This window comes from Lasiodiplodia theobromae (assembly GCF_012971845.1).
Source record: "Lasiodiplodia theobromae strain AM2As chromosome Unknown scaffold_25, whole genome shotgun sequence".
In the NCBI taxonomy this organism is placed as follows: Eukaryota; Fungi; Ascomycota; class Dothideomycetes; order Botryosphaeriales; family Botryosphaeriaceae; genus Lasiodiplodia; species Lasiodiplodia theobromae.
The window spans coordinates 464,360-492,251 of NW_023336458.1; the positions used below are offsets into that span (position 1 = coordinate 464,360).

The 27,892-nt window shown below is 59.7% G+C and overlaps 8 protein-coding genes across 8 annotated transcripts; 3 read left to right on the plus strand and 5 right to left on the minus strand.

Moving 5' to 3' along the window:
- Window positions 1–1,098: 1,098 nt before the first annotated feature.
- LTHEOB_8136 (uncharacterized protein) lies at window positions 1,099–2,270 on the minus strand (the record flags this gene model as incomplete). Its single annotated transcript, XM_035517580.1, has 2 exons — window positions 1,099–1,668; window positions 1,716–2,270. 2 exons carry the CDS (start codon window positions 2,268–2,270, stop codon window positions 1,099–1,101), a joined length of 1,125 nt encoding a protein of 374 aa, XP_035370683.1.
- Window positions 2,271–3,018: 748 nt separating this feature from the next.
- Window positions 3,019–4,232, minus strand: LTHEOB_8137 (Transcriptional regulator; the record flags this gene model as incomplete). The annotated part of the gene is made up of 4 exons (XM_035517581.1): window positions 3,019–3,162; window positions 3,224–3,855; window positions 3,913–4,098; window positions 4,151–4,232. 4 exons carry the CDS (start codon window positions 4,230–4,232, stop codon window positions 3,019–3,021), a joined length of 1,044 nt encoding a protein of 347 aa, XP_035370684.1.
- A 796-nt stretch (window positions 4,233–5,028) lies between these two features.
- On the minus strand, window positions 5,029–6,197 carry LTHEOB_8138 (P-loop containing nucleoside triphosphate hydrolase; the record flags this gene model as incomplete). The annotated part of the gene is made up of 4 exons (XM_035517582.1): window positions 5,029–5,412; window positions 5,493–5,666; window positions 5,749–5,945; window positions 5,993–6,197. 4 exons carry the CDS (start codon window positions 6,195–6,197, stop codon window positions 5,029–5,031), a joined length of 960 nt encoding a protein of 319 aa, XP_035370685.1.
- A 374-nt stretch (window positions 6,198–6,571) lies between these two features.
- On the plus strand, window positions 6,572–7,394 carry LTHEOB_8139 (uncharacterized protein; the record flags this gene model as incomplete). Its single annotated transcript, XM_035517583.1, has 2 exons — window positions 6,572–6,687; window positions 6,914–7,394. 2 exons carry the CDS (start codon window positions 6,572–6,574, stop codon window positions 7,392–7,394), a joined length of 597 nt encoding a protein of 198 aa, XP_035370686.1.
- A 411-nt stretch (window positions 7,395–7,805) lies between these two features.
- LTHEOB_8140 (uncharacterized protein) lies at window positions 7,806–9,393 on the minus strand (the record flags this gene model as incomplete). The annotated part of the gene is made up of 2 exons (XM_035517585.1): window positions 7,806–7,969; window positions 8,019–9,393. 2 exons carry the CDS (start codon window positions 9,391–9,393, stop codon window positions 7,806–7,808), a joined length of 1,539 nt encoding a protein of 512 aa, XP_035370687.1.
- Window positions 9,394–10,325: 932 nt separating this feature from the next.
- On the minus strand, window positions 10,326–11,445 carry LTHEOB_8141 (alcohol dehydrogenase; the record flags this gene model as incomplete). Its single annotated transcript, XM_035517586.1, has 2 exons — window positions 10,326–10,851; window positions 10,904–11,445. The coding sequence occupies 2 exons, from the start codon at window positions 11,443–11,445 to the stop codon at window positions 10,326–10,328; spliced, it is 1,068 nt and encodes a 355-aa protein (XP_035370688.1).
- A 975-nt stretch (window positions 11,446–12,420) lies between these two features.
- Window positions 12,421–24,422, plus strand: LTHEOB_8142 (Hybrid NRPS/PKS protein 1; the record flags this gene model as incomplete). Its single annotated transcript, XM_035517587.1, has 4 exons — window positions 12,421–13,048; window positions 13,097–13,744; window positions 13,795–18,979; window positions 19,034–24,422. 4 exons carry the CDS (start codon window positions 12,421–12,423, stop codon window positions 24,420–24,422), a joined length of 11,850 nt encoding a protein of 3,949 aa, XP_035370689.1.
- A 2,604-nt stretch (window positions 24,423–27,026) lies between these two features.
- LTHEOB_8143 (Glutathione-dependent formaldehyde-activating enzyme) lies at window positions 27,027–27,544 on the plus strand (the record flags this gene model as incomplete). Its single annotated transcript, XM_035517588.1, has 2 exons — window positions 27,027–27,095; window positions 27,155–27,544. The coding sequence occupies 2 exons, from the start codon at window positions 27,027–27,029 to the stop codon at window positions 27,542–27,544; spliced, it is 459 nt and encodes a 152-aa protein (XP_035370690.1).
- Window positions 27,545–27,892: the final 348 nt, after the last annotated feature.

The window sequence follows — 27,892 nt, forward strand, 5'->3', positions numbered from 1 at the left end:
TAATCTATGGACTTTAGCAAAAAGCAATTGCTAAACCCCGCTCCTTTTTTCTTTCTTTTCGTAAAAGCCTCTAAACTCAACTCTCCACCAAAACTTACCATATTACACCTTAAGTAGAATTGACGGAATTAAAAATTAATTTGTTGTATTGCTATATAAATGTGCAAGTTTAAAAAATAAATGGTTTTTCTTTTTAGTCAGACAATATCATGGCTACCATTAAGTACTAAAATCAATACGGCTTCGTGTTTTTGTGGTCCGATATTTTTTTTAAGACAATCTTTACCGGCACGGTCCAAGATCTGGGCTTGAAGCGATGGTTGAGTTTTTTTTTTCGGAAAAAGAAATGGTGTTGGTATCCGCGTTCAACAATATAGATAAATAATAAAAAAGAATTACCGTAGAACACTTTGGTTTAGGCATTGCTGATTGAATCGCCCTAAGAATTTCCTGGAGGAAGCAGGTTGTCGGCTCAAAGAGGTAGGAAATGGTATGAGTAATACCAAGAGACAATTGCATCATTGCATGCGACAAGAGCCAAGCTTCAATGCCCAGAATGCTTATTTGCTCTCCCAACGAAAACCTCCCAAGGAGTCAAGCTACCGATGAACCTCCTATTTCTTCTTACACACATCATTTCGCGACACAGTTTCACAGCAATGAAACAATTCAAGTCAACACCGAACAAAAAATTGCTAGCATAAGATTTACCCGCTGTGGACCAAGAGTTCGAGGTTGAGCAAGAACAGCAAACAACAGTGGTATAATTTGAAAGAAGACCCTAATCCTCTAACGATAAAGAAACTCAACGAGAGCGCTAAGTATGCAAGAGGGAAATCGTCAAACTAGTGGTCTACATCATCGTTCCCCCTTTCAACACCCAACCGAGCACCCCACTCGGTACATGATTCATTCAGCCATAAGTCATACAATCCAGCTAATTTGCTGCTCACTTAGAAGAGCAGAAATGTTTTATTCATTCTCGCTACCTGTTCAATGAATTAGAAACCTGATTGACGCATTGGGGGCGGAACCTTACCAAACAGATTGCGAAGAAGGCTCACAATGCGCGTGCGCAAACAAGCGCCTCAGGCGGTGCTAATACCGCGGGGCTTCATATTGGCGCATGCGATGTCCATGGCCTGAGCGATGTTCATAACGCGGGTGGTGGCCGTGTCTCGACGACCGGTGGCCGCCGTGGCGCGAGGACGACCCCCCAAACCCCCCTGAAGACTTCTTCTGACCGGACAAGGCCATCGAAAACATCTTCGCGATATCGCGGATCACATCAGCAGGATTGAGGACGTGGAAGAGAGCAACGAGGAAGTGCTCGCGGGGCTCGGGATGGCGCTTGGAGGGGTGGTAGATGCGGCTGCCGAAGCTGAAGAAGAAGAAGAGCGAGAAGAAGACCATCTCGACGCAGACGAGGAAGGCGGGCAGGCCGTACTTGATGTCGCGGGGCGCGACGGTGTCGTCGGCGCTGAGGCCGTCGGGGATGCTGATGAAGTTGAAGACGAGGTTCTGGACGAAGATGATGAAGACGATGAGCTTGAAGGAGAGGAGCTTGAGGAGCGGCTTGTGCACGGTCATGTGGGCCTTTTGCGTCTTGTAGAATTCTAGGATGGCGAGGAAGCAGACGACCAGGGAGATGTCGCCGATGACGACGATCTGGAGAGGTTAGTGTGGATGAGTCGGTGGATGGCGGATGTGCATACCCAGATGTGCGCGAAGTGAACGCTACGCGAGCTGGCACAATATTTCCCAGTGGCAAGTGAGGCCTCGGTGGCGATGGTGAGAATGGTCTTGACGACGGGGTACTGGAAGACAGCAACCCACGCCTTTTGAAGGCCTTCTACGTGTCCGGAGTCGAGATTTTTAGTCGTCTCGACGTTTCCATTATGGTGGATGGTGGTCGGTTCCTGAGCGTAATGGGTGAAGAGAATGAACAAGCAGGCTAGGGCGAAGGCTTCGTAGAGGTCCGGGAGTGGGGTAATGTACTCATTTTCGTCGTAGAAGATGAGGGCAAGGAGAGAAAAAACAGCAAAAATGGCGGGGGTAATGATCAAGCGAACAATCTGACGCTGCTCAGTCGGCTTTGTGTAGCGGCAGAGGTGTTTGAAGACCAGGACGAGGGAAAAAAAGCCAGTAATAATTGTGCAGGGTGCAGCAATGTAGATGAGGAGCTCGTGCAGGGTGACGCCAATTGACAGGTCTTTCGCGGGGACGCGCGATATGGGCTTGGGGCACGAGCGCTCAGTGAAAGAACCCATGGCTGTTGTTTAGGGAGGCGTCCAGCGCGGAGGTTTAGGGAAGTATTATCATCGTGGAGACAAAGGGGCCAGCCGAGGTTCTTGGGGCCGGACACGCAGGTGGCTGGTGGCTGAGCGGAAGGTGCGCCAGGCAGCAACACGGCGGAGCAGCTGCGAGACGGTCGCATTGTTGGGCGTGGTCACAGCTCGCACTGCATTCCGAATCCGGCACGATCCTCGGCTTCTACATGCGGCTAGACGACGCTGACAGTGCATGGGTGACGCACACTTGAGATAGGCATGCTATTGGCTGGCTGCGGCTGTAGGATTGAGCGGGCCATTTTACTCAGGCCCCTGTCGTGCCAGCGCTTTCTGCCAGCGCGAACTGATGCAGGGCTCAGAAACCCACGAGAGACAACACAGCATGATGAAAGTCTCAGAATAATGTCAAGCCGCGTGCGGGAGTGTATGCAGATATGATTGACGTTGCATTAAACGTAGCGCCCGGCCTCGGCCGCGCCATAACGGTCCCGGGTACTCCCGCACTCGCCGCGCCCGCCGGATGCGCGCCATTCCCCAGAATCATGTGACAAAATCCACTGTACTGCAATCAATATTCATCTTTGAAGCTCATTGAATGATGTATTCCTCCGATTATACTCCTACCAATGCATTGAATTCGTATATGTTAAAATCGAGAAACCGCCTTCCACTCATCCCGACTTATGTACTCTCTTTCCCCTCTCCCTCCGCTGCTCGATCCGTAGTTTCACCTACTACGACTCTTCGTACCAGTATCTCGCTGCAGCAGCCGTAGATTCAACAATGACGCAGCAATGCTGAGCACGGTGCAATTGCTCTCCAGGGTCCTCGACTTAGCCAGCTCCACCAGCAGGAGCCACAAATTCGGAGCCTAATGCACGATCAGCAAAACACTAAACTTTAATCCGTGGGGAGCCGGGCCGCCTCCTTACGTGGTCCTCCAGAATCCCCTGCAGCTCATCCGGGCAGTTGCGCAGTGCCGCAAGGCCCGTCCCGCCTCCGTGCATCTGCAGTGGGCCGATCAGGCCCTCCAGGCGGGCCATCTCATCGGCGTATATATTCTCTGCCGCCTTGACGATCTCGCAGCGGTAGGCGTGCGACTGCAGGCTCGTCCAGCGCTGCGCGCTAGCTGTGAGGAGGGCCAGCACGCCGGGCAGCTGCCGGCTGCGGCTGCAGCGCTGCTCCATCTCGATGCGGGTGCGCGCTTTGAATTGTGCGGTATAGTACGTTGTAACGGCGTCGTCGAACGTCGTGAAGCCCATGCTGCGCGAGAACTCGACTAGCGCCTCCATGCGTTCTTCAACGGACTGGCAGTGGCCGGCCAGCTGCTGCAGCGGGACCGCTGGCGGATCCGGCTGTAGTGAGTACGGGAGTATGTAGGTATTGTCATCGTACGGGGCCGCGGCGCCGGAAGGAGGATGCTGCTGATCGAGCTGCATGTATGATGTCGTCTGCGTCGTCGGCGGGAACCAGTCGGCGGGCACGCCGCCGTACTGCACTGCCCCCGTGTTTGCGCATACCGGGCCGAATGGATCGCTCGATGGTGTCAACACTCCTGTTTGTTCTGTTTCGTCGTGCGTCAGCGATATAAGAGTGGACGGGGTCGCTCTAGAGTTCTTACCCGGCGCTGCGTCAGCAATGCCGGTGGTGGCATCGACCCCTTCGGCTGCTGTCTGAGGTTGTGTTTCGAGCGGCATGCTGCCGGAGGAGAGCACGTAATTTCGTGGAGGGCTATCGTGCTGCATAAGACTTGGGTTTTCCGGGACGTCCCGGCCGCCTTTCATTTGCCGCGCTCTGTCTCGACTCCCTGGATTCGTGTTAGCCTGTCGCAGACGGGCAGCCCAGAGGATCTATCATACGGTGCTTGCGTTGCGCGATGCGGTTCTGCCTCTGCCTTTTCGTAGATGCGTCTTCAAAGCAAATGGTGAATGGCTGCGGCATCTTGACTCGGGGTTAGGCTACCGAGGGTTCAAGCTGAACTTATGGGGTGCTCAGGGCAGGCGCTACGTATTGCTACTTATTGGGCCCCAGGGCTGTGGCTTGGCCGAATAGAGCATTGATACTTATGTAAACTGTTAGATCCGTGGCTTGTCACTGGATTCCTGCGACTCATCTGCCATCTAACCGGATTGGGGAATTTTATCTTCGGTCGCCGGACAACCATAACTCGGAAACTCTGAAACATCTGCTACCGATATAGTTAAAGCTCGGTATTGTAATTCCAAATTTCGGGAAGATGATTCGTTTGAGCTACCCTCGGCAGCGTCTTGCCAATATTCTACTGCATCAATACTATGCGAATTATTGCTAACTAAGACGGCGCGATGGCTTGCCAAGCTTTCAAGACACGACAAGACGGGACGCATCTTACCAAGATGTCTTGTCTAGTTTAAGACGGCTTATCTTGTCTTGTCTTGCCAATGCTGGGTCCTGAAGGGAGCTGAGTATGGATACGAGTTGGTAGGAAATTTGTCGAGCAAATCATCTGCTAGCGTTGTTACTTTGGTGCAAGGGTTGCAGTTCATGCTAACAAATACGCGTGATTCCAATTTAAGCCGACGGGTGAATGTTTTAGGGCAAGTGATCTTCAATTGGGGGTATGAGTTAGTCTGAGATATTTGGCCCCACGCCAGAACAGAAAAATGCACACGATAGCAGCCGAAACACGCGGAAAAACACCCGATAAGCCCCACCAACACCCCACGAATCCTCATCCTACGTTTTAAAAAAAATAGATCTAGCGCCTGCTGCTCAGGAACAAAGCAGTCGCACCAACCAACAAGGCGGGCAGCGCAGCCATGCGCAGCAGCGAAACCGCCACCAACACCACCACCTTCAACGTCTTAAGCGCCATGCCGACGCGCAGCTTCGTCAGCGTATGCTTGCCCTCGTTCTTGCGCGGGAACGGCTCGTCGGGCACGTCCTTGCCAAGGAACTTGCAGAGCGGCTCCCAGCCCTGCTGCACGCGGAATTCGAGCAGCCGCTCTTTCGGCACCAGGGCGCGAATGTGCTCGTTGTGGCGGCGAGCGCCGTCGCGGAGGGCCGCGCGGTCGCGCCAGGGCCCGCCCGTCCAGTCGACCAGAATTAGGCGGAGGACGTCGTAGAGGGCCCCCAGTCCCGGCTGTGCGCATGGGCGGATCAGCATCCCTGTTCACTAGCGCGGCTATCAAGCAAGAGCCGAGAGAAAGAGCAGTTACTTACAGGGTCCAGCCAGCGCACGAACGGCCATGCTGAAACGCCTAGGATGTCGTAGTAGGAGGCTTCCATGGACCGCAGCCACGGCTCGTCGTCCCTGGTGGTCAGGACGACCTTGGCGTCGGGATACGCCGCGATGAGCTCGTCGACGAAGTTGGCGCACGGGGCATCCGTCACAGCCTGCGCCGCAAACGCCAGTCAGCAATCATATGTGGGGTATTTCCGCGCCGCCTGGGCGCCAAGGTGCTGGGGGGATGCTTACCGTGTACTCGTGCAAAAGCTTCTCAAGCTCGGCCAAGCCGAATGCTGCGCCACGGCCGTAGAGCTTGGCTTCGAGCGCCTCACGCCAGCAGAGAAGGTGCATCTTGCCTTTTCTCTGCATTTCGACCGTCTCGTTGAAATGGTAGCTGCGGTAGCCAAGTCTTTCCAGCGCGTGCACCATTGCTGATTTTTCGCTGCCTGTTAAAATCAGGTGATCGGAGAGGGGGGCGGTGCATGCAACTTACAGGTGGTGCCGGTGCGGGAAAGGCCCAGGCAGAGGACCTGCATCGGCTTCTGGCGTGCGGGGGGCTGGTCGAGCCGGTCGATCTCGCGACCCCCGGTAGTCTTTGAGCTGATCATTTCGTGCAACAGGATGCTGGCTGGCCCGGCGTCGGTTATGGCGAAGTCTGCTTGGGACGGTTCTGGCCAGTTGTCTTGGAGGGGAAACATGTCTGTTGCTCTTAACTTTATTGCTCATCGTGATGCTGCTGTGTATTTAGATGCGCGATGCTGGATGCACTCTCCGGCTGCTGGCGGAGCGATCAACATGGTGATCCATCCAGCTTGCCCTGCAGGAATAGTTGCTGCTGACCGTGCAGCCGAGGCTCTTTTCTTCGTGGCACAGTCTCAGGCGAAGCGTGGCTATGTGAGTCCTCGTCCGCATCTGGTCACCAGTGCGAGTTTTCTTCGTAGAACGGTTTCAACCTCGGCATGTCTCTGTGACTTCATGTCCGCATTGGGTAACCAGTGCGAGCTGTCTGCTTCTAAAATGCTGCTTGGTCTGCGAAAGACTCTATTGCTACCGTCTCCAAGAGTAGTCCAACATGACACTTACCGACCGCGACGACATTGCCATCGCCCAACTCGTCTTCTACATTCCCGCGGGCGGGGCGGCGACTTTCCTCTGCTTCAAACATGGCTTCAAGAAATCCGCCAGTTGGTACTTTCTAGTTGCATTTTCGCTGCTAAGGATAGTTGCCGCCATCTGTCAGCTCATTTTCTCCCACAATCCCTCCAGACGTGTCGCAACGGCCCTAGCCGTATGCACGTCAGTCGGCCTATCCCCTCTCGTGTTGTTGTGTCTTGGACTCCTTTCGCGAGCGTAAGCACCTTGGCCCCCTAGCCTCTTTTCTTTTTTCCTTTGTTGCTGACAAGGCGCCCCACAGGAACGACTTCATGGCCAAGCCACGCCTGCCGGGCCTTGTATTCAAGTCCCTCGACCTACTTTCGCTAGTTGGTCTCGTTATAGGCACCGTCGGTGGTATCCAGGCCAGCAAATCCACCGACCGCCTCACCACCGTGGACCCCAAGTCTAAAGCCGCCGTCGCCATCTTCTTGGCTATTTTCGTCTTCGACGTGCTCATTCTCGGCTACCTGGCCGTGAGCATGTCGCGCATCGAAGTCAGCGAGCGCCGCATCTTGCCCGGCGTCGGTGCTTCATTCCCCTTTGTCTTCGTCCGTCTGCTCTACGCCATGATCTATGACTTTAGTGGCGATCAGGACTTCAACTCCATCACTGGTAGCATCGCAATCTACGTGTGCATGTCTGTCGTGATGGAGTTCATTGCCGTCATCATCTGTCTGGTCATGGGCTTCTCCCTCCGTGTCAGGCGCAAGAAGGACGAGGCCGAGAAAACGCCTGCCTGAAATCACCTCTTCAGCGCCATCTCATAATTCCTCCATGAGTCTTTTTGTACACTCATGGAGGATGCCGTGACCACTACCCCTTGCTGTTGTTCAATTTCTCCAAGTTGTTCGTTTTCTTTCTTCTATTTCCACTGGCGTGGCATGTGGAGATTGTATGCATATACATCCACCGAAAAGCTGAAGTTTTCATGTTTCTGTTTAGAAGCTGAAAGGCGTCCATGCTATGGTGAAGTGTAATGCAAATTAATATGGCGATTATTTCATATCACCCTCCGATAGTTAGTCACCACACATATTGACCTTTCGCTCACAAATAAATCTCTCAAATTGCTAAAAAAAATGAATCTACCCAACTCCCACCATGCTGTGACAAACGAAAACTAAACGAATGTTGAAACACCCACAACACCCCTACTCCGCAGCCACGTGGAACGACAGCGGAACGCCATGCTTGGGAAACAAGGCAGTGCTCCACGTCGTCGAAATAGCGGGCTCGAAGTCGCCGCCCTGGATGTCGTCGAAGTGCTGCAAGATGCGCACGACAGCGTAGGCGATCTCGGTCAAGGCAAATTGTTCTGCAAACTTTCAGCAAGTTCCATACTCGGGTTACAGGGGGGTCCTTACGTCCGATACAGATGCGCGGCCCGCCGTTGAAAGGCAGGTACTCCCACCCGACGCGGCGCCCGACCCAGCGATCCGGCTTCCACTCGAGCGCGTCCGGGCCCCAGATATCCTCGCGGCGCTGCATGACGTAGGGGCTGTACTTGACCACCGTCCCCTTCGCCACCGCAACCGGCGCGTTCCCGTCGGGCCCACCGCCAACAGGCAGCACCGTGTCGCGCAGCGCCTCGCGCGCGTTCATCGGGACGGGCGGGTACAGCCGCAGCGTCTCCTTGAGCACGTTCTGCAGCGGTGCGCACTCCTTGAGCGACGCGAACGTGACCTCACGCACCGGCTGCGCCTGTGTCCCAAAGAACTCGAGCACCTCGCGGCGCAGGCGGCTCCACGCCCCCGGGTGCAGGGCGAGGCAGCGCAGCGTGAAGGCGAGCAGGCTGGCCGACGTGTCCTCGCCCGCGAACAGCAGCTGGATGCTGAGGTCGCGCATCAGCGCGCGGTCGTCGGTGCTCTCGGCGAGGCCGTCGACGAAGCAGTAGCGGTTTTCTTGCTTCTCGCGGCCCAGCGCGGCGTCGACGAGGCGCGTGCCGTGCTCCTGCCACGTCGCGCAGGCCGCGACGAAGGCGCGCGAGCGGAAGAGCCAGTAGAAGGGGCCGGCCTTGAGGCGCAGCTGCGCGCCGCTGTTGGCGTCGGTGAAGGCCTTTTCGAACGAGGCGGCGTGCAGGGCTTCGGGTGAGCCCTCATGCGCGCCGGCCATGTGCGTCTGCGAGTGCAGGCTCTGGCCGTACAGGAAGTCGGTCGTGTTGTCGAGCGTGAAGCGGAGGAGGAGAGGCATGAGGTTGCGCGTGCGCGTCCAGCCGTTGGGCGAGGCGCCGCCCATGGCGGCGAAGAGGGCTTGCACGTGGCGCTCGACCGTCGCGACGTCGCTGACTTGGGCCTTGGTGAATTGCGGGCGGAGGACGCCCCGCGCGTGCTGCCAGACTTCGCCGTCGCTGGTGAAGACGCCGCGCCCCAGCAGCGGGCCCACCGCGCGCGCGCGGCTCTGGCCCAGCCCCCAGTCGCGGAAGTGGGTTGCTAGGATGGCTTGGATGACGCGCGGATCGGCGGCTGAGATGGACCGGTCCAGCGTGCTGTCACTGCTGAAGATCCACGTGCCCTGGTCGCGGTACACCTGGAAGATGACGTCGTCGAGGATGCTGCCGCGGTGCTGGAAGACGCGCCACTTGAGGTCTAGTGCGAATGGTAGACGGCTGCGTAGCTGCCGGACGGGCTTGCACCCGTTGGCCTTAGCCAGCTTGCGCAGCCGCCACTCAGTGGCGAGCCGCCGGGAGAGGAGCGCGATGAGGATGGGCGCGCACAGGAAGATGAGTGCGGCGAATTGCATGGTTGTGGTTTGTTTTACCGCAAAAGTGAGCTGCTCGACTGCCACTCATATGGGCGTCGCTGCGCCGGCGCAGTCCGCCGTGGTGTCGCTATGGGAAAGCAGTGCGAGCTGCAAGGTCAGCATGTCTGTCCTATCAACCGAGGTTCATCGAAGCTCACCGGGTATCGTGGAGTGATCAGGATGAGCCTGAGGCCTGGGGCCTTCTCTAACACTGCTGAAGATAGAAGCAACATGAGGCAAGCAATGACTGAAACCACATCCTAGAAAGACCTAGATATCTCTTCCTTTTCTTGTTTCAGCTTTTTTGAGAGGATCTGGAGAAAGACCGCGATAAACGTAGGCCACGACTTTTGCAAGCCAACGAGCAGGAACCAGCTCCGCCTTCCGGAGCTTCCGCACGCCAACGACCAAAAGCCCAGCTTGAAAAGAGACGTATGGGATCAGTCTGAGCCATAGTACAAGATCCTTTGTGAGATCGAGCTGCTTTGTGGAACATTGGCTCCGCTTACGGGCTCACGATGATGGTGAGAAGTGGCACTACCATTGATGTCTTTTTGATGCAGATGCCTGGAGATAAGAAATTTTTGAAATGCAGGATGGCAAACGTTTAGATGAATGCTAGATGTCTGGATAGATGGTTGGGAAGGTCGTTGGCGGATGGTTGAAGTCTGCGCGTGTTGGGTTGTCGTTTTTTCAGTGATGTCAGTGGCGTATTAGGCCTAGCGCCAGGGCTTCGTATTAGAGCTTAGCACACGGCTTAGCGCCGGGGCTTAGCGTTGGAGCCTAGCGTCACCGACTGCCGTCGCACGCGTCACCCACAACCCTTCATTCAGTGGCCAAAACTCATCCATTTCAATAATCATATCATCTATGCTACTCCATGCGCCCGTCCCTCAACGCCGCTCCCCTGCTATGAAACACCAAACCCACGATCAAGCCACGCTGTAGACAAGCTTCTGGCCGCTGACCTCGCCGCGTCTGATGATCCCCACGCCCTCGAGCACCCCGGCGAAGCCGTCGGGCGAAACCTTGGCGGGGTGACCGCGGATTCTACGCTCGTTGAGGGCTTTCTGCACCTGTTCGAAGAAGGTATTTGCCCACGCTCTCAGCTCGGGCGACCCGTCTCTGCCGTACGGCGCTGGCCAGGAGCAGGCGTTGCCCGTCACCTGGGTTGCCAGAATCCAGTCTGGAGTGATGGCCTTGCGGGTGCGCTGCGTCTCGGGGAAGGGGTCCAGCGCCGTATAGCTGCCGCCCGCACGCCCAATGGCGGCGTAGCAGAGCTTCATGGATGATTCCAGCGTCACGCAGTCGACCGCGTACTCAAGCGCGTCCTCGGTGAATTTCCGGATGTCCTGGGCGCAGGTTGGCGAGTTGTAGTCGAACACGGCGTCCGCCCCGTAAGACTTGACCAAGGCGAAGTTCCGAGGCGAGCACGTCGTGACCACACGAAGGTTGCACCTGTTTTTTGCCGTCAGCAGACCGCATTAACCGCGGCGGGAGGAGTACCTACAGCTTCAGCAGCTGGATCATCATCGTTCCGGTCGATGTGCTGCCGCCGTTGACGAGCACCCAGAACGGTGCGCTGGCGGGCTCCGTCAGCGTGGCGGGCAGCTTCAGCGACGCGAACAGCGCCATGCCCGCCGACGCCAGCGCCGTTCCCAAGGGCGCCGCCGCTTCGAACGACATGCCCTCTGGGATCTTGAGCGCCAAATCGCCCGGCAGCGACACGTACTCGGCAAACCCGCCGCTCAAGGGCCTGAAGCGGTTCATGCCGTCGGCGCTGCCGCAGACACGATCGCCCGGCTTCAGCCTTGCTCCGACGTCGCGCCCGACGGCAACGACGGTGCCGGCGCAGTCGAAGCCGAGAATCGCACCGGGCGTGGCGAAATCGCCGAGCATCTTCGTGTCGACGGGGTTCAGGGCCACGGCCGCCACCTTGATAATGACGGCGTCTGGCTCGAGCTGCATGACGGGCACATTGCTGGACTCGACAAAATTGCCGCTGTCGTCCACAATGATTGCCTTCTGAGTCGTTGGGATCGTCTGCGACATCGTGTCTGCTTGCGTCGAGGTCTTGAATAAAGAAAGAGAAAAATCGTCGCCTTTCTCAAGTTTCTGTGGTGTCGGTGTTTATAAAACCAAAATGAAGACGAAGTTCAGCTTTTGGTGCTGAGCATTCGCCCCGCATCCAACACCATGCACCAATGTAAGAAAAGAACTGTGGCGTTCAGGGCCCAGGAACCGTTGTTGCTGTAAGGATTGGCTGAGCCTCACGATGGGGCCTGAATACAAGCTGCTGACCGTGCATCGACCGGGGCCGTTTGTGGCTGGCACCCCATGCGGGAGGATTATGCACTGTCAGGTTCCATGTTTGGACATGATTCGGCTCGTACCGCAAGCCACGCAGCCCCCAAAACTAGCAACAACAATAGATGGTGTTCTGGATAGGGAACTCGATTCTGGTCGTGGAGAGCCTCTCTCTAGGTAAGCAACGTCGCTAGCTACTTCGGGAAACTGGATTGCTTATGCCAAGCCTACCGGTGCTTAGCCAGCATCCTACCCTTGCTCTTCCAATACCCACCCTTCTGGCCGGTGCCAAGTCAGTGGTACCGCGAACACCACCAACGAGGCACAGTATGCTGAGACCTCCACCTTCTGGATTCGTTTAGGCGGTGCTCAGGTCCCAACTCGCTTCAGGAACGCGTGGGAGCAACAATTGCTGACCTATCCACCTGAACGACGCCCGACTGTGATACATACACATAAATGCCAGCCAGAACCTCTCCATCACATTACTTACGCAAAGCAGTGGAGTACGCTTCATCTTAACGCCCTCTTCAGCTTCATCCAAAAGCCTTCCTCAGCTACATCTTCACGTCCTCCTCAGCTCCATCTTAACGTCCTCCTCAGCTCCATCTGAACGCCCTCTTCAGCTCCATCTAAAAGCCCTCCTCCGCTCCATCTCCGTTGATCTTTTTGACAGACACGAGCTTTCACTCATCTTTTACCACCCCACATTAGCCCGCCATGCAGCGCAACCCTGAGCCCATTGCCATCGTAGGCAGCGCATGTCGCTTTCCTGGATCCTCGACCTCGCCGTCGAAGCTATGGGAACTTCTCAAGCAGCCACGAGACGTCCTGTCCAACATTGACAGGTTCAAGGCGAAGAGCTTCTACCACCAAAACGGACACTATCACGGAGCGAGCAACGTGCGCCAGTCGTACCTCCTGAATGACGACCCCTGTGCGTTCGACGCACAATTCTTCAATATCCAAGCGGCCGAGGCAGACTCGATCGACCCTCAACAGCGCCTGCTGCTCGAAAGCGTGTACGAGTCGATCGAGAGCGCTGGCCTGAAGCTTGAAGACCTTCAAGGCTCACGTACCGCCGTCTACGTCGGTGTCATGTGCGACGACTATGCCGAGATCGTGTACCACGACGTCGAGTCGATTCCAAAGTACGCCGCTACTGGCTCGGCCAGGAGTATCATGAGCAACCGCATCTCATACTTTTTCGACTGGCACGGTCCCTCGATGACAATCGACACAGCATGTTCGTCCAGTTTGGTGGCAGTGCACCAGGCGGTGCAGGTGCTCCGCAGCGGCGAGTCCAACGTCGCTGTGGCAGCCGGCGCCAACCTCATCTTCGGCCCAAGTAAGCCATCCGATCCTCTTCCTCGTCCTCGCTAACAGCCACTTGCAGAGATGTATATCGCCGAGAGCAACCTTAACATGCTGTCGCCGACGGGGCGATCGCGCATGTGGGATGCGAACGCAGACGGATACGCACGCGGTGAAGGTATCGGAGCGGTCGTGTTGAAGACGCTGAGCGCCGCGCTCGCGGACGGTGACGACATCGAATGCATCATCCGCGAGACGGGCGTTAACCAGGACGGACGCACGCCAGGCATCACCATGCCTAGTGCCTCCGCCCAGGCAGATCTCATCGCGCAGACATACGCCCGTGCGGGCCTGGATCCCCGCAAGGAGACAGACAGGTGTCAGTACTTCGAGGCTCACGGCACCGGTACCAAGGCGGGCGACCCGCAGGAGGCCTCGGCCATCTGCGAAGCCTTCTTTGGCGGGGCCGAGACGCCTGCTGGGGAGGTGCCGCTGTGGGTCGGCTCGATCAAGACCGTCATCGGCCACACCGAGGGCACTGCGGGCATCGCAGGCTTGCTCAAGGCGTCGTTGGCGGTGCAAAACAAAATGATCCCGCCCAACATGCACTTCAACCGCCTGAACCCAGACGTCGCTCCTTACTACTCCAACCTGCGCATCCCGACGGAGCTGCAGACTTGGCCGGCGCTGCCGGCTGGCACTCCGCGCCGTGTCAGTGTCAACAGTTTCGGTAAGTCTAGTCTAAGTCCTTCCTGGTATCATCTCACTGACCCTGTATAGGCTTCGGAGGCACCAACGCCCACGCCATCGTCGAGAGCTACGAGAAGCCAGCGGTCACTGCGGAGCCCGCACTCCCGCTCGCATCGTCAGGGCCGTTTGTCTTCTCGGCCAATTCGGTGCGCTCTCTCAAGGACGTGCTGGCCGCACATGCCGACTTCCTCCGCTCCGGTGCCGAGGTCGACCTCCGCACGCTCGCCTGGACGCTGCACCACCGCCGGTCTGCATTCCCCGTGCGGACGTCGGTGGCGGCGCAGTCGGTCGAGGAGCTGTGTGAGCGGCTGGATGCTCAGCGTGAGGAGGCTAGCTTCGTGCGCGCCGCCACCAAGTCGCGCCGCATCGTCGGCATCTTCACCGGTCAGGGCGCGCAGTGGGCCGCCATGGGCCGTGGTCTGGTGCTGGCGTCAAAGGCAGCGTCTCAGACACTTGCTGAGCTCGAGCAGGCGCTCGCAGAGCTGCCCGAGAGCGAGAGGCCGGAGTGGTCGCTCCGCGAGCAGCTCCTCGCGCCGGCTGAGACCTCGCGCGTGCGCGAGGCGGCTTTGTCACAGCCGCTGTGCACCGCCGTCCAGGTGCTGTTGGTCGACCTTCTATACGCATGCGGCATCTCCTTCGAGGCCGTTGTCGGTCACTCCAGCGGTGAGATTGGCGCAGCCTACGCGGCAGGCTTCCTTTCCGCCCGCGACGCCATCCGCATCGCCTACCTGCGTGGTCTTCACGCCACGGGTGCTCGCGGCGGCGCCATGCTCGCGGCAGGCACATCCATGGCCGACGCCAGCGAGCTGTGCGCTCTGCCCTTCTTCCGTGGGCGCCTCTGCGTGGCGGCCAGCAACTCGTCGGCCAGCGTCACCCTCTCCGGTGACGCCTCCGCCGTCGACCGCGCACAGCTGGTCATGGAGGATGAGTCAAAGTTCGCGCGCAGACTGGTCGTCGACACGGCCTACCACTCGCACCACATGCTGCCCTGCCTGCCCGGCTACATCGCCTCGATGCGCCGCGCCGGCATCCAGCTGCGCACCCCGCCGGCTAATGCCCCTCGGTGGTTCTCCAGCGTGCTGGATGGCCGTGAGATGAATGTGGCCGACGTCGACGTTGCTCAGTACTGGGCCGACAACATGGCCCGGCCGGTGCTGTTCTCGCAGGCACTGACCGCTGCTGTTTCCGCCACGGGCGCCCCCGCCGTCGCCATCGAGGTCGGACCGCACCCAGCACTGCGCGGCCCGGCCAGCCTCACCATCGAGGAGATGGTCAAGGGTGGCTGCCCGTACACCGGCACTATCAAGCGTGGCAGCAACGATGTCGAGGCCCTGGCCGACTGCGTGGGCTTCATCTGGTCCCACCTGGGTTCGGCTGCTGTGGACTTGGAGCGCTTCGACGAGGCCTTCTCCGGCCCAGCCCCCCGCATGGTACCCAAGGGCCTGCCTCAATACCCCTGGGACCACGACAGGACTTTCTGGAGTGAGTCGCGCGAGTCCCGCATGGTGCGTCTGCGCGACGACCCCGTCCACGCCCTCCTCGGCACCCGCTGCCCCAGTGACGCCGAGGGTCAGCACCGCTGGCGCAACTACCTGAAGCCTACGGAGCTCCCGTGGCTGCGTGGTCACCAGATCCAGGGCCAGACGCTGTTCCCGGCTGCCGGCTTCGCGTGCATGGCCCTTGAGGCTTGCAGGGCTCTCGCCACTCCCGAGGAGACGCGCCTGATTGAGATCACCGACTTCAGCATTCACCGCGCCCTCAGCTTCTTCGACGACAGCACCGGCGTGGAGACGCTCTTCTGCCTCACCAACGTCCGCACCGAGGCGGGCCACGTCGTCGCCGATTTCAGCTGCGATGCCTCCCTCACCAAGGACTCGGGTTTCACCTCGGTGGCCAACGGCAAGCTGAGGGTCACCCTCGGCAGCCCTGCGCCCGACTGCCTGCCGGCAAGGCCCGCTCAGCTCGCCGACATGGCCGGCGTCGACGTCGACACCTTCTACGCCAGCCTCCGCAACACGGGCTACAACTACTCGGGCATGTTCCAGGCCATCACGAGCCTGGAGCGCACGCGCGACGCCGCCCGCGGCACCATCTTCGTTCCCCGCGAGGGCGACGAGGAGTCGACACTGGTACTCCACCCCGCTCCGCTGGACGTGGCTTTCCAAGCCATCTTCGCGGCGCTGGCTTCCCCCGGCGATGGCGACCTGTGGACGCTGCACATCCCGACCCTGATCGAGCGCATCCGCCTCAACCCGTCGGCCTGCATGGGCACCGGCTGCCTCGAGCTGCCGCTCGCCTTCGAGGCCGACTTGGCGCTCGCGGACGGCATCCGCGGCGACGTCGTCGTGCGGGATGGCAGCAGCAGTAAGAACAATACCATCGTCCAGATCGAAGGCCTGCATGTGTCGCCCCTCGCCACGCCCACGGCCAAGGACGACCGCCAGCTGGTGGCCGAGACCCTCTGGGGCCCGCTGTCGCTCGATTTGGAGGGCATCTACCAGCCCTGGGTGCTCACCGACGACGAGGCCGCCGCGTCGGCTCTTTGTGAGCGCACTTGTCTCTTCTACCTGCGCAGGCTCCACGAGACTATCACGCCCGAAGAGCGCGAGCGCTGCAACTGGCACCAGGCGAGGGTGCTGGAGTGGGCTGCCCACGCCGTCGCGCTCGCCGCGGCTGGCCAGCACCCGACGTGCAAGAAGGAGTGGTTGGATGACTCGTACGAGTTTATCCAGGCTGAGGTGCAGAAGATGATGGACCGCTTCCAGGACTTCCAGATTGTGCTGCTCGTCGGAGAGACGCTGGTGCCGTTTGTGCGCGGCGAGACGACCATCCTCGAGCAGTTCCGTTCGAACAATCTCCTGGACCACTTCTACAGGGATTCCATCGGCCTGCCCGAGTACAACACCTACCTCGGACAGGTTGCTGACCAGCTCGCGCACCGCTACCCCAGCATGGATTTCCTTGAAATCGGTGCCGGCACTGGAAGTGCGGCGAACGCGATCCTGAAGCGCATCGGCCGCCGCTACGGCTCATACACTTACACCGATATCTCGGCCGCCTTCTTCGAAGACGCCCAGCGGCTCTTCGCAGACCACAACGACCGGTTCACTTACAAGACGCTTGACGTTGAGCAGGACCCCACTGACCAGGGCTTCCCGGAGCATGCGTACGATGTGATCGTGGCATCCAACGTCCTCCACGCCACGCGTTCGCTGGAGAACACGCTCCGCAACGCTCGCCGCCTGTTGAAGCCTGGTGGCCACCTCCTGCTGCTCGAGATCACGAACAATAGGCCGCTGCGCATTAGCTTCATCTTCAGCGGACTGCCCGGCTGGTGGGTCGGTGAGGAAGAGGGACGCCGCCTCACGCCGCTGGTGACGCGCCGGGAGTGGGACGCGGTACTCCGCCGCGCCGGCTTCGCGGGCGTGGACACCACGACGCCCAGCTCCAAGAACGACCTCATCCCCTTCTCGGTCATGGCTGCCCAGGCTGTCGACTCGCACATCAGCCTGCTGAGGGAGCCGCTGGCCCACCCTGCCAGCGCAAAGCCCATCATCGACAACCTCGTCATCGTGGGCGGCGCCACCTTCGCCACCTCGCGCCTCGTCCAAGCCATCGGCAACACCGTCGCGCCCTACTGCAGGAACATCACCGCGTTCGACAGCCTCGAGGCCGTCGACTACGTCCCGCCCAAGGCCACGGTGCTGAACGTGTCGGAGCTGGAGACCGCCTTCTTCAATCCCTTCACGGCCCGCAAGCTGGAGTCTGCCAAGTACATTTTCGACTCGGCTCGCCTCGTGCTCTGGGTCACGCAGGGCAATCGCGCCGACGACCCGTACGCCAACATGATGTACGGCGTGGCGCGCTGCCTCGCGTCGGAGATGAAGCGCACGCTGCGCATGCAGATGCTCGACTTCGACACCACCGTCAAGCCCGACGCCCAGCTCATCGCGGCGTCGCTGCTGCGCCTCCAGATCGGCGACTCGGCCTCTCAGCGGGCCAGCTCCACGCTGTGGTCCATCGAGCACGAGCTCTCGGTCACCAGCAGCGGCGCCATCGAGGTTCCCCGCTACCGCCCCAGCCAGGGGCCCAACGACCGCTTCAACTCTACGCGCCGCCCCATCACCGCCGAAGTGTCCCTGGAGGAGTCTGTCGTCGACGTCGTTCGCGCCGACGACGACACCCTCGAGCTTCGCGAGGGCCGCTTCCCCGGCGCCGATGAGACTGCCGGTAGCAGCGAGTACGTTGACATTCGCGTGCTCCGCTCGACCGCGTCCGCCCTGCAGATCGGCCGCATGGGCTTCCTGTTCCTGGTCGTGGGCGTCGACCGCGCCTCGGGCCAGACGCTGCTCGCCCTGGCCCCCAGCTGCTCGTCGGCCGTCCGCGTCCCCAAGGCCTGGACTGCGGCCTGCGACAATGTGCCCGAAGACAAGACCAGCCAGCTACTTGTCGCGGCCGCTTCCAGCATCACGGCCGCCGCTATCCTCGCCGGCGTCGAGCAGGGCGGCTCCCTGCTCGTCCACCAGCCCGCCCCGCTGCTCGCGGCGCTGCTTGAGAAGCAGGCGGCTGAGAAGCAGATCAAGCTCGCGCTGACTACTTCCAGCGACGAGAGGTACGACCTCAATGGCCAGCAGCCCACGATCATCCACCCGTGGGCCCCGGAGCGTGCTGCGCGCCAGTGCGTCCCGCAGGACATTTCTCTCCTCGTCGACTTGGCTGCGAGCGAGGACGCAGTGCACCTCGGCAAGTTCGCGCCGAGAGGATGCACGTTGATGGATGCTTCGAGCCTCCTGAGCTCGCATGCCAGCACGCGTGCCGCCTGGCCTGCTGATGAGCTGGCGGCTTGCCTCTCGACGGCCTGCGCCCAGGCTCAGCAGCCCGAGCTGCTGTCGTCCACTGACGCTACAGAAGTCCCGGTTGGCTCTCTCGCCGGCCGTCGCGATGCTGCCAACAACGCCACGCTCGAGGTCGTCGATTGGACTGCCACTGCCTCGGTCACGGTCAGCGTGCGCCCGGTTGAATCGACGGTCCGATTCAGGTCCGACAGGACGTACTTCCTGCTCGGAATGACGGGCGATCTCGGCAGGTCGCTCTGCCGCTGGATGGTGGAGAGGGGTGCCAAGCACTTTGCTCTCTGCAGCCGCAGGCCCAACGAGGATCAGGCGTGGGTCAAGATGATGAGGGCTGCGGGAGTCGTTCTCAATATGTTTGCCGTGTAAGTGAGTACTGTTGCTGGCGAGACACCGAGCTGACAATAGTTTTTTTCCAGGGACGTCACGAGTAAGGACTCGGTGCTGTCCGCGCACCGCGAAATCTGCCGGACCATGCCGCCGATTGCGGGTGTGGCCAACGCTGCCATGGTGCTGGAAGACCTGCTGTTCTCGAACATGGACTACGAGACGATGAACAAGGTCTTGCGGCCCAAGGTCGACGGCAGCCGGATCCTGGACGAGCTCTTCCCGACCAACGACCTGGACTTCTTCATCCTGTTCTCGTCGCTGGCTTCGGTCACTGGCAACTACGGACAGTCGCCGTACGCGGCGGCCAACTCGTACATGTGCGCCCTGGCCCACGGCCGCCGCAAGAGGGGCCTCGTGGCCAGCGTCATGAACCTGGCCGGCATCAAGGGCCTCGGCTACATCCACCGCACCGACGAGACGATCCTCGACCGCCTCGACACGATGGGCTACGCGACCGTGTCGGAGCGCGACTTCCTGACCTTCTTCGCCGAGTGCGTCGAGGCCGGCCGCCCCGAGTCGGGCCGCAACCCCGAGCTGTCGGCCGGCCTGCAGTCGTTCGACCCCACCTACGCCCACGCTCCGGCCTGGATCGACAACCCCAAGTTCGCACACTACCGCCAGTCGCAGCGCAACAGCGCCGCCGCCGCCGTCGACGCCGCGGGCCGCCCCAAGGACCCCGTTAAGAAGCAGCTCCTCGAGGTGGAGAGCATGGAGGAGGCCGAGCAGGTGCTGCAGGAGGCGTTCCTTGCCACCCTGCAGCAGACGCTCAAGCTGCCCAACGACGGCTCGCTGACGGCGGATACCCCGGTCGTCTCGCTCGGCGTCGACTCGCTCGTTGCCGTCGACATGCGCTCGTGGTTCGCCAATGAGCTCGACCTCGATATGCCCGTGCTCAAGATCCTGGGCGGCGCCACCGTCGCTGAGCTTGTTGAGGACGCTGTTGCTCGCATGTCGCCCGAGCTGGTCCCCAAGGCCGCGCCGGCAGCGGCGGTTGAAGAGAATGCTGGTTCTGATTCTACCAGCGAGGAGGAATCGGCGCCTGAAAACGCGGGCTCCGGTTCCGAGGACGTGAGCTCCGATGACGACAATTCGTCGGTGCTCTCGGAGGAGATTCCCGCGCTCTCTGAGCACGAGGCCGAGGAGGATGAGGACTGCAGCGGCGCCAAGGTGGAGGAGCTGGTGCCGCTGCCTACTTTCGAGAAGACGGTACCTATGGCGTATGCGTCGACACGGTTTTGGTTCCTGCAGCAGTACCTGGACGACCCGACCGCTTTCAACCTGGTCTTCCGGGCCCGCATCACCGGCCCGCTCCGTGTGCACGATCTGCAGCGGGCCGCTAGCGCCGTGGCCGAACGCCACGAGGCCTTCCGCACCGCCTTCTTCTCGGGCGACGACGGCGCGCCTATGCAGGGTGTGCTGCCTTTCTCATCGCTGCGCCTCGAAACTTCCAACATCATCGATGAGCAGCAAGTCCTCGACGCGTGCCGCACCCTCTCGAGCCACCGCTACGACATTGAGCGCGGCGAGACGGCTCGGCTGATGCTGCTGTCGAACGGCCCGACGACGCACCACCTGCTCTTCGGCTTCCACCACATCGCCATCGACGGCTTCAGCTTCAACGTCTTCCTTTATGAGCTCGACCGCGCGTACCGCCGCCAGTCTCTGCCGCCCGTCGCCGTCCAGTTCGGCGACTTCGCTACCCGCCAGAGGCGCGCCGTCGAGAGCGGCCAGCTCAAGACTCATCTCGACTTCTGGAAGAATGAGTACCCGGACTGCCCGCAGCCGCTGCCGCTCTTCCCCCTCGCTCAACGCCGCACCCGCCAGGCCTTGACGCGCTATGAGTGTGCCGAGGCGACCGTTACGCTGGGAGCCGACCTGGCCAAGCGCATCAAGGACCAGGCCCGCCGCCACCGCGCTACTTCGTTCCACTTCTTCCTCGCCGCGCTCAAGGTCCTCCTCTTCCGCTGGCTTGAGGACACGGACGACGTCAGCATCGGCCTCGCCGACGCCAACCGCACCGATGGCGACACCGCCGGCACCATCGGCTTCCTGCTGAACCTGCTCCCGCTGCGCATGCGCCGCTCATCCAAGGACAGCTCCTTCGCTGACGTTCTGACCGAGGCGCGCACCAAGGCCTACGCCGCCCTGGCCCACTCGGCGGTGCCGTTCGACGTGCTGCTCGAGGAGCTCGCCATCCAGCGCTCGTCGACGCACAGCCCGCTCTTCCAGGTCTTCTTCGACTACCGCCAGCTCGCCATCCGCACCGAGAAGGCCCTGGGCGCCGAGCTCGAGGGCGACGCCACGCTGGGCAACACGGCCTACGACGTCACCCTCGACATCACCGACTACGCCGGCGGCGAGGTCTCCGTGTCGATGAAGACGCAGAAGTACCTCTACCCCCAGCGCGCCGCCGAGCTCCTGCTGCGCAGCTACATCCGCATGCTGGAGGTGTTCGCTGCTCGTCCTGACGCCCGCGAGAGCGAGCCCGCCCTGTTCGACGACGCTGCGGTGCAAGAGGCGCTCGATGCGGGCCGTGGGCCGGCCATGGAGTTGGCTTGGCCGGCGACCGTGTCGCAGCGCATCGACGTGATGGCTGCGCAGAACCCGGAGCGCACTGCCATCCGCGACGGGCACGGCGCCAATCTGACGTACTCGACCATGGATGCGCGCTGCAACGCCATCTCTGCGGCTCTCGAGGAACACGGCGTCACTGAGGGCTCTTCCGTCGCGCTGCTCCAGGAGCCCACGGCCAATTGGGCTTGCTCCGTGCTGGGTGTGTGGAGGGCTGGATGCGCCTACGTGCCTCTGGATACCCGCCACACGCCTCAGCGCATCGCCGCCGTGCTGAGCGACTGCCGCGCCAGCGCCATCCTTTGCGACGCTCGCACCTTCACCCGTGCCATGACACTGTCTACACCTGACATGGCCGTCATCAACGTCGACATGCTCGCCGAAGATGCAACCCCACGTGCTAGCCGCGCCCGCCCCGAGGAGCCGGCCGCCATTCTCTACACCAGCGGTTCCACTGGCGTGCCCAAGGGCATCATGCTGCGCCACAGCGGCATCCGCAACAACATCGAGGGCACCGACAGGCACTGGGGCGTCGGCCGTGAGACCGTCCTCCAGCAGAGCGCCTGCACCTTTGACATGTCTCTCCGCCAGCTTCTGACCGCCCTCACGCACGGCGGCACCCTCTACGTCGCGTCCGCCGAGGCGCGCCGCGACCCGGCTCAACTGACCTCGCTGCTCGCCTCCGAGGGCATCTCGTGGACCGTCGCCACCCCGTCCGAGTACCAGGCCTGGCTGGCCTATGGCGCGAAGGACATCGCCCGCGCCACCAACTGGCGCTTCGCCACTTCGGGCGGCGAGGCCTTCACGCGCGCTCTGCGCGACGACTTCGTCGCCCTCGCCAACCCGCTGCTGCGCGTCTTCAACGCCTACGGCCCCAGCGAAATCACCTTCTCCTGCGCCGAGGCCGAGATCCCGTCCACCCCCGACGCCGCTCGTATTAACGACGGCGCCATCTCCCTCGGCCGCCCGCTGCCCAACTACACCATCCGCATCGTCGACGAGAACCTGCGCCCGCTCCCTGCCGGCGTCGCTGGTGAAATCGTCGTCGGCGGGCCCAGCGTCGCCGCCGGCTACGTCGACACGGCACTCAACGCGGCCAAGTTCATCCCGGACCTGGATAACGCGGCAGTCAAGGCCTTCCGCACCGGTGACGTCGGCCACCTCGGCCCCGACGGCACGCTCTTCTTCCACGGCCGCGTCGCCGACGACGCGCAGGTCAAGCTGCGCGGCATCCGCATCGAGCTCGGCGACGTCGAGAGCGCCGTCGTCAAGGCTTCTGATGGCGCCGTCGCCGCTGCCGTCGCGTCGGTGAGAGGTAACCCGCCTTTCCTGGTCGCTCACGTTGAGTTTGCCGCCGATGGTGGTAAAGAAGATGAGAACAAGAACGACTTCCTAGCCGCTACCCTCAAGCCTCGTCTCGCCCAGGCCCTCCCCCAGTACATGGTCCCGGCCACCCTCGTCCCCGTCGACCGCCTGCCCTTGACCGCACACGGCAAGCTTGATCGTCGCGCCGCTGCCTCGCTCCCGCTTACTGCTGAGGAGGATCAATCGTCCGCCACTACTACCACCACGACTACGCTCACCCCCGACCAAATCGCCCTCGAACGCCTCTGGCGCGCCGTCGTCTCGGCTGACGCCCCCCACGCCACCTCCGCCGACACCAGCTTCTTCGACGTCGGCGGCAATTCGCTGCTGCTCGTCAAGCTCGCCCAGCTCATCCGCGACGAGTTCGGCGCCGCGGTCCCGCTGCGCCAGCTGCTCGAGGACAACACGCTCGGCGCCATGGCTGCGGCTGTCAAGCGTAGTGCTCCAGCGTCGGTCGAGGAGTGGGTGAGGGAGGACACGGTTGCGCCGGAGCCGCTGGACTTGGGCGGTGCTGTGAGCACTGCGGCGCCGCGGGCTAAGCCGGAGGCGCTGAGGGTGCTGTTGACGGGTGCTACCGGCTACCTCGGTCGCAGGATCCTAAGCCAGCTCGTCGCTGACGAGCGGGTCGCCGAGGTGCACTGTCTCGCCGTCCGCCAGCCTTCCTCGCTCGTCGAGCAGCACGCCGCCAACCCCAAGGTCGTCGTCCACACCGGCGACCTCACCGCGCCCCGTCTCGGCCTGTCGGAAGCGGCTTTCGCCAACCTCGCTGCGTCGGCCGACGCCGTCGTGCACAGCGCCGCTAACCGCTCTTTCTGGGACCACTACGAGCACCTCCGCGCTACGAACGTCGCGTCGACCCGCGAACTCGTCCGCCTCGCGGCCCCGCGCGGCGTGCCGCTGCATTTCGTGTCGAGCGCCGGCGCGGTTGCCCTGAGCTCGCCGGCGGACGCTGGTAGCGGTTACGTCTTGTCGAAGTGGGCGAGCGAGCGCCTCCTCGCTGACGCCGCGGCCCGGCTGGGCTTGCCGGTGCGCGTGCACAGGGCTATGCCTGCCGAGGGAGAAGGAGAAGCTCCGGAGGAGCTGCTGAACGAGCTTCGTCAAGTTGCCAAGGAGCTGCGCGCGCTGCCGGAGACGTTTAAGGAGGATGATGAGACGGAGGCTGGTGCGTGGGCGGGTAGTTTCGACCTGGTTCGCGTTGAGGATTTGGCACGGGAGATTGGGCTGGCGGTTGTGGGAGATGATGATGATGAGGCGGGTGCTACGGTGGTGGAGTGTCGGTACCCGAGCACCGTGCGGTTGAGCATGAGGGATGTGGCGGGGCTGGTTGAGAAGGAACAAGAGGAAGGCAAGGAGGAGGAGTGGACCAGGATGCCCCCGCATGAGTGGGCGGGGAAGGCGAAGAAGGTGGGGTTTGGCTGGCATTTTGCGGCGCTGGATGCGAGTATCGCGGCGAATGGCGAGGGGTTGGCGATAAGGAGGTGATTGATTGATTGATTTGTTAGGGTCGATGGGTCGAAAAGGGGTGTTGGTGGTGGGATTAGATTGGACATGATTGGTTTTTAGGGGTTATGGTTGGGGCTTGGGACTTAGGATGGCTTGAATTGGCGTTTGTATTTAGTTGAGCGTACTCGCATTTCTTTACATGTAGACCAAAAAAAATATTGAATAGTTCTTGGATAAGACTACGGACATGATGAGTTTTCTGTGATCCAATAAATTGCTTGCATTGACTGGCTATTTTTAACCATGGGTTACTTCCATAGAGCCTCCATAGAGTTGGAGTTGTAGTCGGCAGCATTGATAAGAAAGCTGCCTTTCAGATTCTTGATCACATCATCGGGTACATTCGCCCCTTCCCCGGGTCCACTTCCTCGTCGCTGTCGCTCGAGCAAGAGTCCCGTCCGCAATAGTACCTGAATTTCTCGCTCCACGTATCCGATTCGCTATCGTTCCGGCAAGATTCGTGTTTGCAATAGTACTTAAAATCATTGCTCGGCGTATCCGATTCGCTCCGGAGAAGTTGTTGTGCGTTGGTCGAAACATCGGCAACTACTCAAATTAGCTGGACCTTCAAGTAAGAGGTGAAGAACATACGGGAAGTCTTGCTCATAGCACTTGATAATCCCAGTATCTCATCGTCCAAGGACTTCATCTTCATTCGTTCCTCATGTGCTTTGAAAGCTGGCATGATGATCTCCTCGTACCATTGCGGATTTTCATCAAGATCCTTCCACTTCCAGTGACCAACGATCTCGTCCTCCAGAACTTCCCAAATGCAAAGAAAGTGGTCTTTGTAATATTGGTTCGACATCCCGTATGGATCTTGCACTTCATAGTAATCCATCTCGGCAGAAATGTCGAGTATAGGTAGACCCTTCTTGATTCGGACATTGGGATTGACGACCGTGAGAGTCTGCTGGCATCTCCGCCTTTCTGATCTGCTCTCAGCCAACAGCTGAGCAGCTTCTTTTGATGTGGTGAACGAAATATAAGGTGTTGGTCTCCAGATTTTGTGATCCACGTGTACGGTCAATGAGTTTTTTCGAGACTCGAAAGTGTCAAGGCGTCGACGCGGTGCTCTGGAAATCATGCGGTTTGTGTCATCCGGCTGACTACCTGAAAAGTAGTCCCATACCCTGAGGAACGGAACCTTGAAGGGTGAAAAGCGGTTGAGTTTCCATGGATGCAGTTCTTCTTCCGGGTGCTGCTCTTCTTCCAATGTGCATGCAGTTGCCAACGGAGGGTGCAAGAGTTTCGAAGCTGTATCCGAATTTATAGCACATCCTTCGTTTCCCATTATTTTGGCTAGGTGAAGGTTACTAAGGGTACTCGTGGGTCTGACAGTCAGTTGTGACCAAGTGGTTGCGCCTTCGAAATATGCGACAGGACCCCATACATAGTCATCATTGATTAATTTATTGTACGGTCATCCTAAAGGCAATGGATATCCCTAAGAGCGGGGTAGTGATTGATAAGCAATGGCGTGGCCTAGTTGGCATGGTTAGCCAAAAGTTTATTATTCTCGGCCAATAGCTTCCCACATCCACTGAGAATCAAAAAAGGATTTATGCCGGGCGGGTCGGAGGCAAAGTGGCAACCAGAAAAACACCCATCATGTCTCGCGTTGGTCAATGGATCTCCAATCCTCCATGCGCAGGGTTCTGCATAGCCGACGAAGTTCAATTTATCAGCCAGGACAAACCTGCGGATTCGAAAGGCCCGTACCGCGTTGCGGGTGCAAAATTTGTTGAAAAAGAGTGGCTTTATGTTCTCTGCGACATAGAAGACTTCCGGCACGTTGTAGCCAGGGATGTTCCGGAAAGTCGGCTCAAAGGTAGGCCTTCTCAAAAACGTATTCAAAGGGCGTCGAAATTTATGACCTGACTATTAAACACTAGACGCGCCAATGCCCTGAAGGCTGTCATATCTTGGATTACCGTTGTTCTATGTAGGGTTTCACGAACTCGAATTACCTTCTGTATCATGAGAAATCGAGTCTTTCCGAGGACAATGTTCCTGTGCTATTGCTGCTGTATTTACATCGGCCTGGCTCAAGTCAAGCAGTCATCATATCTATTCTTTGCACTTATTTACGTCCAGAAATAGCCCAATAGCGTAGCCTTGCTACAGAGTACTCGATCCCCCGCATACGTCCCATCATGCCGTCCTCCCCCACGATCTGGCAGCGCATCATCGACCAGTTTGTGAACAAATTCAATGTTCAAAGGCCGAAAGGCTCGGCCGAGTTGGAGCGACATCATCCTAGCTTTTTTTGAATGAGATGGAGGAACCACAGCTGCATTGTCGTACAATGTCAGCAGAAAAGCAGACGTCGGCCGAGGCTCGCCAATGAAGGGCCAAGACATCAGCTGTATTCCTTTGCACTCCAGCCAATCACTTGAGCGCTAACTTGCATCCGACTCCGTATACGCGTATTCCTTCAATCCGGACGGCCGCGTAAACAACTCCTTGCTGACTGCGTCTCCAAGCTCCGTTGAGTATATAAACTCGACGATATCGCCTCTGCCCAAGACAAACCACAGCATCACAACCCCACCAAACCTCAACTACCCAACAACCCCAAACATGTCTTACACAGGCGGCTGCCAGTGCGGCAAGGTCAAGTACACCTTCACCAGCGAGCCAATCCATACCGTAACTACCCCACTCCACTCGAGACGACTCCATACTAACGCGCATCTCCCCACGCCAAGGCCCTCTGCTACTGCACCAACTGCCAGCGTCAAACAGGCTCGACCAACACGGCCTCGCTCACCGTCGCGCAGCAGTCGTTCACCTCGACGGGCGCCGCGCCGAAGGTCTACTCGCGCAAGAGCGACGCGGGCGCCGACGTGCACAACCACTTCTGCGGCGACTGCGGCACCACGTGCTGGCTGACCGGCACCCTCGCCGACTCGGTCGGCATGCTCAACGTTCGCATCGGCACGCTGGACGATCTGACCCTCAATCAGAAGTGGGCGCCGAAGATGGAGGTGTACTGTCGCGAGAAGTACGCGTGGTTGCCTAAGCTTGAGGGGACGAAGGCTTTTGATGCGATGGTGACGGCGGAGGCGATTGAGCCGTTTAAGAAGGGGGCGCAGTGAGGTGGTTGTGGGAGCAGCGGCTTGCTGGAGATGAGGGATCGTTGAAAGAGTCTGGACTCGTGAAAAGGTTTCCTATGTTGTTGTTCTCGTCCTCTTCTGGACTCATTCGTTAATTTGCAGTTGAGGTAAAAAAAAAAAAAAGGAGAGTATTGCGCTATTGTTCCTACATGCTCGGCCTTTCATCATTTTAGTTCCAGGTGGTAGAGAACGGAAACAAAGAGAGTGACCGGAGATTCGAGATAACGGCAATGCGAGTCGTTCGCCGAATGCTGCAATGTGGCTGTGTATTGATGGGATTGGGGGCGTGCATATCACACGGCCAGCAAGATATGGAAGCCCTTGGCATTC